Source organism: Anomaloglossus baeobatrachus, chromosome 1 (assembly GCF_048569485.1).
Source record: "Anomaloglossus baeobatrachus isolate aAnoBae1 chromosome 1, aAnoBae1.hap1, whole genome shotgun sequence".
Taxonomy (NCBI): Eukaryota; Metazoa; Chordata; class Amphibia; order Anura; family Aromobatidae; genus Anomaloglossus; species Anomaloglossus baeobatrachus.
In genome coordinates, this window is record NC_134353.1 from 615,806,241 (window position 1) to 615,821,635 (window position 15,395).

General features: G+C 42.5%; 1 protein-coding gene across 1 annotated transcript in view; it reads left to right on the top strand.

The window, feature by feature from the left end:
• The window catches only part of HABP4 (hyaluronan binding protein 4), an 82,454-nt gene that overhangs the window by 60,076 nt on the left and 6,983 nt on the right, over positions 1-15,395 (top strand). Inside the window, exons 5-7 of the mRNA XM_075340500.1 lie at positions 9,039-9,110; positions 13,142-13,222; positions 13,421-13,583. Of these exons, the coding sequence (XP_075196615.1) occupies positions 9,039-9,110; positions 13,142-13,222; positions 13,421-13,583 (316 nt within the window). The remainder of the gene's footprint in view (positions 1-9,038; positions 9,111-13,141; positions 13,223-13,420; positions 13,584-15,395) is intronic.

Consider the following 15,395-nt stretch of genomic DNA (forward strand, 5'->3'; position numbering starts at 1 on the left):
TGTTTCTGCTCCATGAATCCGCTAGAAAATCCCTATGCGGTAGACTCACTTCCTGATAAAATGGGACTTTACTCTTTAAGCCTTTCCACCGATTCTGCTTCCTAGTCCTCAGGAAGATACAGGAGGACAGAGCAAGACTGATCTTGGTAGCTCCGTTTTGGCCCAAAAGGCCATGGTTCTTCTGGCTCCAAAAACTGTCAGTCATGGGTCCATGGGTTCTTCCAGAACTGCTGGACCTTCTCTCCTAAGGTCCGGTTCTTCACCCGTTGGCAGAGAATCTTTACCTGACTGCGTGGAATTTGAACGGAGACTGTTAATCAGTTTCTGCTCATCTTGTGTCCACCCTCCTAAGAAGTAGAAAGCCAATTACTACTCGGATCTACCATAGGACTTAGAAAGTTTTTGTCTCTCACTAGAGCAGATCCTAACACAGGTCACCTTAGGTCAGGTGTTATAATTCCTTCAAAGTGGATGGGATCTGGACCTCTCGGTTAGCACCCTTTAGGGTTCATGTCTCTGCTCTGGGGGCTCTCTTCAATGTTAAACTAGCAAATCATCACTGGGTGTGTCGCTTCCTCAAAGCTTGCGTTAGGGATAGGCTGGTGAAACCCTCTTAGTTGGCCCCTTGGGACCTTAATTTGGTCCTTTCAGCGCTCATGGAGCCTCCGTTTGAGCCTATTACTTCTGCATCCCTGAAGTCTCCCTCAAAACTATTCTTTTAGTAGCCTTAACCTCTGCAAGACGAGTGTGGGATATCCAGACCCGATCTGCTGGACCCCCCCCCCCCCCTTCACAGTGGTTCTAGATGGGGTCCTTCTGAAGCCAGATCCTGCAGATCTCCCCAAGGTTATGTCCCAGCTCCATAGGACACAGGAGATTGTCTGGTCTTCCTTCTGTAGTAACCCAAAAAATGTCAGAGGGGAAATGTCGTACTCTGGATGTTATGAGGTGTCTTTTGCAATATCTTGCCGTATCTAGCCCCTTGAGGATGGATAGATCCTTGTTCATAGCTTTTCAGGGTCAGAGGAAGGCTCATACGGCCTCTAAATCCACATTAGCTAGATGAATCAGGGGGGCCATTTCTTTAGCTTATATAGCCAGTGGTAGGGAGGCTACCACAGGTTTGAAGGCTCACTCCACCAGAGCGATGGCTACCTAGGCGGAAAGATCAGACCTGTCCATTGAACAGATCTGTAAGGCGGCTACCTGGTCTTCCCACTCTACCTTCTATAGGCACTACCGGTTGGATTTGTCTGGTTCTGACACCACATTTGGGAGCAGGGTTCTGCAGGCTGTAGTCCCTCCCTAGTTCTATTTCTCTGTAATTGTCTCGTGGGGTGCTGTAATGGGTGACCGATAAACACTTAATTACTTACCAGTAATGTGGGGGGTTTTTTCGGAACCCATGACAGCACCCGTGTATACCCTCCCGTTGAGGGTTCGTCATTGCTTGTTTCTCCCCCTCTTTTGTTCTGACACGTGGTGTGGTTATGGATAGTTAAGCCTATTCATGTTTTGTTTGGAGGTCCTTTCATGCTCTGTAACCAACTGATGCGGGGAAAGGTAGCGCCCCTTTTTTTTATCCTGCAGGTTTCCTGTCCCTGAAGGGCGGATCCCTCTCTCTCATGGGGTGCTGTCATGGCTTCTGGAAAAAAAACACATTACCGGAAAGTAAATAAGTGTTTTCTCAAAGTGACGGATTGTGACTGAGGGGAAAATGACACAAATGTGAAAGTAGCCTAAAACAACCCAATTTGCAACTTGAATACTATTATTCACACCTACAGTAGATTCTAAAATAATACCTCACTTTGATCCAGGCAAGAAAATTGTTGCCTCCTGACCCCTGTATGCAGAAATTGGTATAATGCTAAAATACACATTCAGCTTATTCCATGCTTTCAACTCAACCTAGCAAGCCCACTTGTTATCTACACTGAATTTTGACAAACTTGCTAAAATGACTGGAGTTTTCTTAAAGGCTCAGAGGTTTTGGAGGTGGTGATAAAAGGAACATAATTTTGCACACTTTAATATGACTGCAATGCAGTAAAAGACAATAAAGGTTACTGCAGGCCTGGCTGTTTAATTTTTGGCCTTGAGTAGTATTAAGGTTTAGGATTGATCCTACTGACAGATTCCATTTAAAGCACTGACCCATAAGTGGCATGGCCTATTTTTAGGCTTAGGTCTAATGTAGCACTTTGGGTAGAAATGAATGACCAATGTTTTACTTAACTCCTTCACAACATGCTCTGTACATGTAAGGTGCTTCGGGAAATGTGTTCCTGCAATTTACCATACATGGATTTTGCTGCAAGTTCTGGCCACCTTGGTAAATTGCTCAGTGACCGAGTAAAGATGCTGTTGTCTGACAGCAGACAATCCCTGCACATTGTCTTGGGAAGGCTATACTACCCCTGCCCCCCCCCCTCTCGCATCAGCGATTAGCTGGTTAGAATTGACTGTTAGCAGTAAAGTTTAAAAAAAAAAATAAAAAAAATCATAGGTGACAAGTGGTAATTGGGGCTGCATCAATCATGGTAAAAGGGATGATGTGACGGTAGCTTGACCTGTGCTTAAGCCTTTTGGCTACAGTTCAATCGTGACCAATCTGAGCCAAGAGTTAATTTAATTGAACAATTGCAGCTCTACACTCCAGATTTCCCTCAGATTTGGCATGCCACTCCATCTGTGAAAAATTGGTGGCCACTGGCTGCAATCCTCCATCGAGAGTCTGATCTGTCTCTGCCATGCTGTCTGCACTAGGACTAATCTGTGTGAACTTGGCTATGGATGCAGTGATAAATCAGTGTTCCAGCTCCCTCACCCCCCACTCCCCAATTGCATTCTGTGATGAGTGTCGCTGTCAGGGCCAGATTTAGGTCTTCGTAGGCCCTACGTACACAAACTTAAAGGGAACCTGTCAGGTGAAATATGCACCCAGAACCACGAGCAGTTCTGGGTGCATATTGCTAATACCGGGCCTAACTGTCCATGTATCTAGTAGCATAGCTAGCGATGTTTAGAAAAGGTATTTCTAAAGATCTTTTATCTTATGCTAATGAGTGCAGGGACTAGTCCCAAAGGAGTTGTATCCCCTACTAACATGCTATTCAATTCAGTATCACCAGCGATGCCGCGCGTACCTGTCTGCTGTGAACGCTTGGCATTTCCAGTCACGCATAGACCTCTCTGAAGTCGTGACGCGTACACCCGGCTTCATACTGCGCATGACCGAAAGTGCCCAGCATTCAGAAGCGCGAACACAGATACCGCTGGTGATACTGAATTGAATAGCATGTTAGTATGCCCCTGTGGGTCAAGATCTTCTGTCGTCTTTGGCTCTTCTGTGCATTGAAAGTGAATTGACAAAAAGCATGGAATTTAATGAATTTCGTGAAAACAGAAGCCGTAGGAAACTGCCTTGATTAGTTCTGTATTAATTTCAATATGTTGTCAAATTTTGTATGATTCAAGTTTATTGGAAGTTCCCATTAAAATCACAATGTTTTAGTTCACATATATATATTTTTTTTTTCTTACCTCGGCATATTTTCGTTGTACAGTTCGTAGGCCCTAAAAAAATCGTAGGCCCCAGGCATAGTTCCTACTGTGCCTAATGGGAAATCCGGCACGGAACGCTGCTAAATTTTGTGTACTTTTTTTTTTGACATTCCAGAATTGCTGATCAGAATCTGTGCCAAGGAACTTTCTCTTCTACAAAGTAGAGTAGCGGATGTTGCAGGCTTTAGTGACATCAGATTTTTTTTTTCTTTACCTTTTGTAGAAAAAAGTTAGTTTAGTAGCTTTATAGATGGGGTATTAACCCCTTCACCCCCAGGTGATTTTCCGTTTTTTATTTTCGTTTTTTCCTCTCCTTTGAGAGCCATAAATTTTTTTTTTTTTCCCCCCCATCAATATTGCCATATGAAGGCTTACCTTTTTGCAGGATGAGGTGTATTTTTGAAAGGAGTCATTAGATTTACCATAGTGTACTGGAAAACTGTGAAAAACTGTGAAAAAAAATTCCAAGTGTGGTAATGTTGCACGAAAAGTGCGATTGCACAAAAGTTTTGGGGTTCTTTTATTCAGTGTTCACTATATGGTAAAACTAGTGTCAGTATGATGCCTCATGTCGGTACGAGTTTGTAGATATCAAATATGTATTTTTTTACTTTTATCTAAGGGGTTAAAAGAATTCAGAAATATATTGATAAAATGAGTAGCGCTTTTCTCACCAGTTTCCGAAGCCCAGTGTGTTCTTAATTTTTCAGGATCTGGGGCTAAGTGATGGCTTATTTTTTCTGTCTTTAGCTGGCATTTATGATACAATATTGTATGGATGATACGTTTTGATTGCCTGTTATTGCATTTTAAAGAATTTTTGCGACCATCAAAAAAACTTAATTTTGGTTGGACTTTTTTCTTGCACGCCATGTACCGATCAGATTGATTTTTATATTTTGAGTGGGCATTTCTGAACGCAGCAATACCACATGTGTAATTTAATTCTTTAATGGTTTTGTTTTCAATAGGGCAATTGGGGAGTGATTTTAACTTTTTTTTTTTTTTTTTTTTTTCATAGTTTCAAAAAACTGTTAGCACTTTTTTTTATTTTACTAGTCCCCCTCGCTGACTTTGTTTCACTGCAGTGTCCGATTGCTTGTTCATTTCTGTTGATCAAAGCAGCATTGTTCTAATCTGCAGAAATGCGTTTTTCCTGTGAGTGCCAGCGCTCTGTCGGCTCTCATAGGAAGTTCATCATGGTAGCATCAGAGGTAATCAGCTGACCCCGTGCTACCATGGCAACACATTGGCGCCCCATGATCATGTCTTGGGGCCGCTGATGGCAGCGAGGAACAACGCAATCCCCACCGTGGCTATTTAAATCACGCTGTTGGTATTTGACAGCGCGATCTAAGGGGTAGACACATGTCTGCTGATCAGATCAGCAGACGTGCAGGGATTACCACAGGTTTGCTACTGGAGCCCACGGTAACCGCAGGAACACAACCAGTGATGTACCAGTACATGATCATTGGTCGTGAAGGGGTTAAGGGAGCGGACTTCTGTTAGAGATGTTTTTTTCTCTTACAGAAATAAAATAGTACTTGTTAGCTTTATAGGTAGGGCTTCTAGTTTAGTGAACTGTAAATTTTTTTTTTTATTCAAAGGTTTGTTTTTCTTTTAATGTTTTACTTCAGATTTTTATTTTTTTCAGTTCTACATTTTTCCTTTTCTACATTTTTTATTCCGCTTTTCTAAGTTTTTTTTTTCAAACTTTATAGTAAACGTAAGGGTAAGTTCACACAGTGCATTTTTCGCAGCGTTTTTGCACGTTTTTCGGGTGCATTTTTTTTAGAAAACTGCATGACTTTGCTTCCCTAGCAAAATCTTGAGTTTTCATTTTTGCGGTCTGCACACAGCGTTTTTTTTAGCTACGTTTTTGTGGAGCCCACAAAAACGCAGCATGTCAATTAATTTTGCGTTTTTCACTGCGTTTTCCACCCATTGAGTTCAATGAGATGTTCAAAAACGCAATGAAAAACGCAAATTGCAAATATAGCTGCGTTTTTAGTGTTTCTATGACTAAAAACGCAGCTATGAACGCAAGGGGTGGGTAGTAAAGTGACGTACAGGAAAAGGAGTCCTTCTGTCAGTAAACACAGAAGCGTGAATCCTCCCAACACCGCCACCGCTGCTTCAATCTCCTGTCCTGCACCATGTCTGCTCCTCTGCGGCGCCATGGCCGGGCGAGAGTTGGAAGCAGCTGCGAAATCAAAAGTGAACAGTGGAAAAAGTCATACTCACCTGTCAGCAGTCTCCCGGTGCCATGTCTGCTCCCAGCTCCTCTCCCGGTACCGCCACCCCTGCTCCGGCTGTGTGGCGATTCCCGGGCATGTCCGATAGCTGCAGGACCTGGTGGTGGATCACCTGATGGGGTCACCTGACGGGGTCACCTGATGTATCAGCTGATCGTAAGTCTTGCGGGGACGCCGGCTTTTTAACCGCCCGGCCGGCTTACACTATCAGCTGATGCCGTCAGGAGACCGCTCACTGATTACCAGCAGTTCCTGCAGCGATCAGACAGGAGTCAGCACAGACGTGTGTATTTTATTTTTTTTTTTTTTCGGCACCGATGCATCAGCTGATTGTGTAAACAGCTTTTATACAATCAGCTGATGTGTGATGTGATTCACATCCTTGAACCTGACACATCATCTGATCGGTATGCCTTCCAGCAAACCGATCGGATGATATTGGATCCGGATTGGACAGCGCGGTACCCTTGACTCAGGATTACTGCAGAGGGGGGTTCTTTATTTCAATAAAGATGGAGTCACTAATTGTTTTGTTTGTAATAAAAATATTTTTCTGGTGGTTTTTTTTTTGCTTTTTTTTTTTTTACCTTTACTAGAGATTCATGGTGGCCATGTCTAATATTGGCGTGACACCATGAATTTCGGGCTTAGGGCCAACTGATAATATACAGCTAGCCCTAACCCCATTATTACCCAGCGAGCCACCCGGCATCAAGGCAGCTGGAAGAGTTGGATACAGTGCCAGAAGATGGCGCTTCTATGAAACTGCCATTTTCTGGGGTGGCTGCGGACTGCAATTTGCAGCGGGGGTGCCCAGAAAGCTTGGGCACCCTGCACTGCGGATTCCAATCCCCAACTGCCTAGTTATAGCTGGCTGGACTCAAAAAATTGTGTGAAGCCCATGTCTTTTTTTTTTTTTTTGTTTGTTTTTTTAATTTCATGAAATTCATGAAATAAAAAAAGGCTTTCTTATATTTGGTTACCAGACGGGTACAAATAGGCAGCTGGGGGTTGGGGGCAGCCCGTACCTGCCTGCTGTACCCGGCTAGCATACAAAAATATGGCGAAGCCCACGTCATTTTTTTGGGGGGCAAAAAACTCCTGCATACAGTCCTGGATGGAGTATGCTGAGCCTTGTAATTCTGCAGCTGCTGTCTGCTCTCCTGCATACACTAGTGGATGGAGTATGCTGAGCTTTGTAGTTCTGCTCCCCCTGCCTCTCTCTCCAGCATAGTCCTGGATGGAGCATGCTGAGCCTTGTAGTTCTGCAGCTGTCTGCTCTCCTGCATACACTAGTGGAGAATGAAGAACATATTGAAGGAAATGACATCACTTTTTTTTTTTCAACAATCTTTAATGGCATTGTTCACTGATAAAAAAAACGCAGTGAGCAAAAACTCACCACAACGCATGCGTTTTTGCCACATTTTTTTGCCGCAGGTGCGTTTTTGTGCGTTTTTGACGCAAAAAACGCACAAACGCGGCGTCAAAAAAACGCAGTGTGTGAACTTAGCCTAATAGTGCCTTTTTTGTACACGCCCCGCACAATATACCTGTAAAAACATCACACACACACACACACACACACACACACACACACACACACACACACACACACACACACACACACACACACTGCTTAGAAGATTAAAATAAAATGTCCAAATTGTCAAGACACTAAGACACTCTTCCCCAGAGGAGGCATACGCTATTGCTACCGAAACAGATTCAGGCAGTGATGAAGATGCCATTTCTTTTTCCCTCCTCCGCGTCATCTAGTGAGGAGGGACCCAGGCAAGGCATCCTAGAACAGAAACACCCCCTGTAGCAATTGATCCCATATGTATTTTACCCCTGAAAATTATCAGCCTCTTATTCTGGATTTTATGGACAGCTCAAGAATCAAATTTGACACCAGAGGTCTTACTGAAATTGACTTTAAGTCTTTTTCACTGAGGATATAATAAATCTTGTGGTTCAGACAAGTTAATATGCTCATCAATTTTTCATCCAAAATCATAATTTGTTTGATGGGCCCCTGTAAATGCAGCACAAATTGACATTTTGGGGCATTGTACTGCATATGGGCATAGTCAAAAATAAATTTGGCTAGAGTAAATGTAGAAAAATATGCATTTCCCCAAAATCATTTCATACCCCCTATCCCTATAGATGCAGAGTGCTGCTGTGCCACTTAACTGGTTATGTATTTAATGCAGCAGAGCGTTGACTGCAGTGTGACATAACCAGATGTACGTAAAATATGATACTGCATAAGTGATCAATCTCACCTGGTGTCACAGCCAGCCATGGGCAATGATGTTTCCAAGTCCACATGTGCACCACTCTGGCAAGAAGAATGAGGAGTCATCCTGTTGCATTGCCACAGATTGACTCCTCTCAGCCCCTCTATGTACAGCCTTTAGACTCCTCAACCTCCTATCCACAGCCTCCATGTGCAGTATGGTGCTCCTCAGCCCCTCTATATACCGCTTCAATCTGCAGACCATTAGTCTTCAACCACTCTATAGATGCCATGATACACAGAGCGCCTGTATTTGTTTTGAAAATTCTGTGATGACATTGTTCCTTTAAGGTAATTTTAATGTCACCACAGGATGACTGTTAAAACCACTTTTTCACAAAGTATAGGTGCTCCGTGCAGCATGGTGGGACTAATCTTCTAAATACACCTTCCCTACTGCCTGTTTTTTTATCTCTCTGCCTTTGCTTGACAGCTGTGAATTTATAGAGCCAATCATTGAAGAGGGGACAGTGGAGAGGGGAAAACAGGTGTGAAGGTGTACTTGTTTGGCCCCCCATTCACCCCTCCCATGATGCACCTGTACTTGCTTTGAGCAGTCATCCAATTTCATTGGATTTATGGTAGGTTAAGTTCTACTTTCTGCATTACAGCTTTTAAGGCATACTATAGTCATTGATTTGGGTTAGGCAAAGTAGTTGAGTGGAGTCTAGGGTAGCCCAAAATCCTTTTTCTGTCACATCGTTTTGGTTCCTCATCCATGCCTTAATTGGCAGCCAATACAAACGTGCAGATCTACAAAGGATGAGCTTCCAAATTTCCATTTTTGGCACGCGTAGGACTGATTTGTTTTCAGATAAATGTACTGGGTCTTAATGCTGATAATCCATGCACCTTTTGGGAAGTACATGCACAATCTCTATGTAAAGCCAATGTTTTTTTGTCCTTAGTAGAATAAGAGCAGAAGACAAGAGGGGCGGTGGTGGACCACACAACTGGGGCTCATTTAAAGATGCTTTTAGGTATGGAATAATACAGCCACTTTGCAATAGGTCTGCTAATATGAATATGAATGTTATTGAAACTTGTAATACAAACGCCTTCCAATGTTCTGCATTCTATGACACTAATAGGTTAACTAGAAAACTGTAAGATTGGAAAGCACTATTTTATTTGCTTAGATTGAATAGTGCTAGGCTTATTAGTGTCCTGTTCTGCATATGCTTATATCCAGACTTGGATGGAGAAAGAATTTCTACATAACACTGGTGTTTAACTTTTAATATGCTTTCTTAGCAGGGTAATAAACACCAGTGTATGAGGTCATTGCAGATGGCCATGGAAAACCTCACCCATTAATGTGTAGGACTCATCCCATCCAAGCCTTGAATTGATTGATTTTGACATGGGTTTATCAAGCTGCTGTAGATCATGGCATGATGCAGTTGTTAATTCTTGGTGGCCCAAAATTATACCAAAACTGATACTGCCAATTGTGTAGCACACTTAAAATAACCATTCACAAATCGGGCACAGCCTGTGCCAAATTTTACTTCTGGTACATATTCTTGGTTAATAGGAATGAACCCCCATGTTTGTGGTAAGGTGGAATTACATGCTGGAAAAATTGTGTGCATTACCAAACTATACTTTCTCTATAAAGCTCAAAAGCCTATGGTTAATTTCAAAGATAATACAGTACTTAATAGCACTTTTCCACACTTACCTAAAACTTCAGCATCCACTCTTTTGTGAGCTTTATCTTCATCAAGCCAAGCTCATATGCTCTGTGGTCTCTGTAGGTTTTTCATATAACGTTAGCAAACATCTGCGGTCTACAAACACATTTGGCCATTTTATTTTGCCGCTCTACACCCTTCAGTGAGTGCCGTCATCTCTGCTTACTGTGCTGAAATATGAGGGAATCGTTTGGCTTTTATTACTTCATGTGTAACCACAGCATATCCAGTGTAGAATCGACAAACATCTTGGTAATTGGATCCATCTATGAAAACAACCCTCAAATCTGCCCATCTGAGACTTGTTTAAACCCTGCCTTTTTCTTCGTGCATGACAGCAATTAAATAATGAGGTGTAAGTGTCTGCTCTGTCCTCCTCTGTTTAAAGAAACGAAAACAATGTAAAAATAGGTGACTGAGTCTTTCCCCCCTTTGAATCCAGAGCATAGCTGGATTCAAAACGGTGTACCACTTGAGTTCTACATTTGCGGTATGAGACATGCACATTGTCTAGATCATACCTAACTGAGAACACCATAAATATCGTGTAAATTGTAACTTCAACCATGGCTTAAACTACAGAAATTGCTCTGATACAAGATATGCACCTCTAGTGACAGGGTCCAATCTTGGTAAATAAACTACAAGTCTCTGCTGTAGACAATGTTTTTGGGCCAATATAGGCTGCGGTATTATAGCATTCCTTGCATCTGAGATGTTAGCGGCAGTGTCCTAAGACTACCTCCTGTGGACAGAACTGTAGTTTATTCTTAAGTGCCTTACATCCATGTTTTGCTAGGAAACACAAAAGGAAAATGCTTGACTCCTGAGAAGGGATGTGATCAGGACAGCAAGCAATAAATCATCAAAATACTATAAACTAAAGCAGTGCAACCTCTGGATGTGTAGCAGTCCATCTTTGCAAAATTGAGGAGGATTGCAGCATTACAGATTATCAGTGAATTTCGGTGAGAACACCACCTATGTATACTGTAGGTCTATGAAGGAAAAAGACACAAATACTGGCAACTGGCAGTCTAGGTGAAGAGGCATGGAATATTTTTTTTTCCCAAGTAAATCACCATAAAATTCTTAGATGATGTCCTAAGAAAACAATTATTTTCATACCCAACAACTTCCTTGCTCCAATATCTATTCGGAAAGCTAAACGTCTGTGCTTAGTTCAATGTAATCAGTTTAAACAGTGAGGTAGGACAATTAAAAACTATTGCTAACTATTTTTGCCAATATCCTAAGGTAAAAAAAAAATAATTTACAATGAAATGTTGGATGAGGGAAACTACTGCTTTAAAAGGTGCTGTACTGTCCTTCTTTGGGTTGTAATAGACAATAGAACTATGCTTCCTTCCATGTTAATTGGTGGGAGTTGCTGCTTCCTTTTCTTCTGCCCTTTTTCTCTGGTAAAAACCTACTTTGTTTGAAACCACTCCTGTTCCTCCCCTTAGTTAATTATAAAAGTTGTTTTAAAAGGAACATGTCAGGTCCAATATACACACAAAACCATGAGCAGTTCTGGGTGCATATTGCTAATCCCTGCCTAACCATCCCTGTATACACTAGCATAGATAGAGATCTTTAGAAAAAGTATTTCTAAATATCTTATCGTATGCTAATGAGTGCTGGGACTAGTCCCTTGGGAGTTAATTCCCTTTTGCTAGTCGGCTCAATTAATATGTAAGCACACCCATGTGGGTGTGCTAACATGCTAATGAATGCAGCGTCTGAGGATTCTCACTCACCTCTCCGCTGCCATCACATCTGACTCCTGGACTTCAGCTCAGTGCGCATGATCCCGGACTTCCGGTTATGCGCACTACATGAGTTTGAAGCCATGATGCATACACCCGGCTTCATAGTGTGCATGACCGAAACTCTGGGGTCATGCGCACTGAGCTGAAATCCAGTGTCTGCTGGCGATGTCAGTGGAGAGGTGAGTGAGATCATCTTCTGATGCTGCATTCATTAGCATGTTAGAACGCCCACTAATGGAGCCGACAAGCAGGGGGAACGAATGCCCAGGGGACTAGTTCCTGCGCTCATTAACATACGATAAAATATCCTTTGAAATACTTTTTCCACAGTTCTCTTTATGCTACCAGATACAGGGATGGTTAGGCAGAGATCAGCAATATGCACCCAGAACTGCTCGTGGTTCTGGGTGCATATTGCACCAGACATGTTCCCTTTGTCTTCCCTCTTCAAGACACACGTTAACAAACCCCTCCCTTTTGGGCTCATTTTTGTATTCACAAAGGCCGTTCACCACATGTCTCTCAGATCCAGTTAGTGAATCTACAAACCGGAAACTATTTTTCTATCATTTAATCTTTCTTTTGAGGTATGTCATTTAAGATTCATGGATTTATAAATCTGCTTTTTTAGACCCAAATGCTGTAATACTTTACTGTACTTTTTTCCTTGAGTCTCAAATCTGAAAATACTCAGTCCCATATCTACTAATTAGATATTCTTTTAATGTCCAACTTCCTACTTTATTAAAATGTGTAGACACTTCACCTATTTGACCTGCATCTATTGGATTTGTCAGAATAAGGAAACATGTTTTCTTATTTTAATAAATTATTTCAGCATAATAACTTGATCATTTAGTAGTCAGTTTTTTAAGGAGAGGTAGTCCCATCGCATACGAGAACTAGTCTATGGCCCCCACCTTCCACAGTCAATTGTTTCTAGTACTTTCTGTCCCCACCTACTGTTACTTTCATCCCATTCCCCACCACATGTTGACAGCATGGGGGAAATGGTGTGTTGTCTCCTCCAGCTACCACATTTGGTCTTTGCTACAACAGGCCTGATAGGAGCATCTCGAAAATGGCCTTAGGTTTGATCACTCTGCAATTTCAACAATGTCTCCGTCCTAGATTCTGTACTATATACTGTACATGTCCACCATCCTGATTTTGTTCTAGGAAGAAGGTACTGTTTGTCGAGTGAATGTCAAAACATTCATACAACGTGGTTTCTGTATACCACCTTCTGTTCTCACATCTCCAAATTTATTCTGCAGCAGGATAATGGCCCCAAAGATATAGCTAATCAGACTCCTCCCAAATGCTAATGCATGATGGCTAAATATCTACCTGTATTACAAAGCAGCAATCTTATTGACTGTATGCATCACTGTGGCTGCGTGGATCTTTCTAGACCATACACATCACAACATTTGTAAAAATCAGATGAGTTTAAAACGGCACTTTGGAATGAATCTGCAATGGTTTCTCATATTTAATGCCAGTAATGCAAATAATCATAAGCAGAATTTGTTTTTCTAGTGATGTAGAGCCAGTACCTGTCGAAGCCACAGAACCAGTTGATCCAGCCTGTGACGTAATAGAAAATGAGCCAAACTCAAAGTAAGGTCATGTTAATTTCTTGATGTGCTTGAAATCTGTTTTACTAGATGGCACTTTTGGTTAAATACCTTGATGACCAAATTGCAAACATTGTCCATTGGTGTCAGTGCTTAGAATCTTTAGTGAGTACTACAGCACTTGCATTCTGCAGAGTTATTTTTTCTTTTGTATTTTTGTTTTTCTTCAAACTTTGGTTAGATCGGCAGGTGATCATTATGAAGACTTTGCTAAAGAGATGTCCCTGGATGAATGGAAGTCTTTTGTGGACCAAAGCAGACCAAAAGCTGAATTCAATCTACGGAAACCGGATTCTAAAGTGCCTGCGAAAGCTACTGTTATTCATAAGTCTAAGTTCTTGAATGTAAGTTTGATGCCTGTAGTGTCATACATGACAGCATAATTTGTCTGTAGGCAGGTTCTATGGGCTGCCAATTTTTTAGTTTAATGTCGAGTGAGATTGATTTTATTCTTCAAGCGACATGTTTACATATATCGAATATGTATCGCAGTAATTGGACCTCACATGTAGGAGAAATTTTCAATTAGTCTAACAAAATTGACCGCAACCATGAGTAGAATGTAGATTTACTAACACCTTCACCTTTTTGCAAATCCAAACGTAAAATTTGGAAAGAAAGGGTTTTACATAGTGTTAAGTGAGTAGTTAACTATTCGTACTCGCTATGCTGTTAGCGAGTACTGTACGCTACTCACATATTCGTTACGAGTAGCGGACGCAATGTAAGTCAATCAAAAATACTCGCTAAGTAGAGAGTAACCCGAAAGCCGTACTATTCGTGCAAGCAGCGAATAGTACGGCTTTCGGGTTACTTGCTACTTAGCAAGTATTTCTCGTTGACTTGCATTGCACCCGCTACTCGTAACGAATATGCAAGTAGCGCACAGTACTCGCTAACAACATAGCAAGTATGAATCGTCAACTATTCGTTCAATACTAGTTCTGCATTATTCAAATTGTTTTTTTTGTTTTTGTTTTTTTTCCCCAAAAGACACGGTAACATATCAACTATTAGATGAGTTTTGTTCTGGGAAACTACTTCATACCAAAGCCACAAGTCACTTGTAGATTTTGTACAACAAAAATTCACGTACTGTGTATTTGTGACTAAGATTCAAAGTGCTTTTTTACATAAGTATAGTAGTGGGTAGGGGAAAAACTCCTGTGCCAATTAAAATTTATAATAGAAATTGTACATAGTTAAAGGGAACCTGTCAGCAGAAATTTCGCCCAAAACCTAAGATTCCCCCTCTGCAGCTCCTGGGCTGCATTCTAGAAAGGTCCCTGTCATTATTGTGCCCCCTGTGAGACCAAAATAAAGACTTTATAAAGTGGTACCTTTTTGTATGCAGATTCTGTAAATGTGACACGGGGGCGGGCTGCCTGATGGCCGTTAGTCTGCCTCCTGCCGCTTTAGGCCGTCCCCCATCGCTGATTTCCATAGCTGTGGACGCCGCCCAGTGCTCCACAGGTCCCTGCGCATGCCCAGTGCTCATCTCTCGTGGAAGAGCACTGTGCCCAGTGTCACCGCTGGTGACGTGCGCGCAGGCTTTAGATTATGGGCGGTGCTGTGATGTTTATTACCAAGCAACCGCCCATAATCGCGGGACCGCGCTTTCCCCCTCGGCGTCCTTCGTTCTGCGCAAGCGTGGTGCTGCTGACCCCACGTCACCTCCTTCTATCTATTTCCTGCCTCGGGGCAAGATGGGAAGGAGGTGACGTGGGGTCAGCAGCACTGCGCTTGCGCAGAACGAAGGACGCCGAGGGGGAAAGCGCGGTCCTGCGATTATGGGCGGTTGCTTGGTAATAAATATCACAGCTCCGCCCATAATCTAAAGCCTGCGCGCACGTCACCAGCGGTGACACTGGGCACAGTGCTCATCCACGAGAGATGAGCACTGCGCATGCGCGGGGACCTGTGGAGCACTGGGCGGCGTCCACAGCTATGGAAATCAGCGATGGGGGACGGCCTAAAACGACAGGAGGAAGACTAACGGCCATCAGGCAGCCCGCCCCCGTGTCATATTTACAGAATCTGAATACAAAAAGGTACCACTTTATAAAGTCTTTATTTTGGTCTCACAGGGGGCACAATAATAACGGGGACCTTTCTAGAATGCAGCCCAGGATCTGCAGAGGGGGAATCTTTTATGT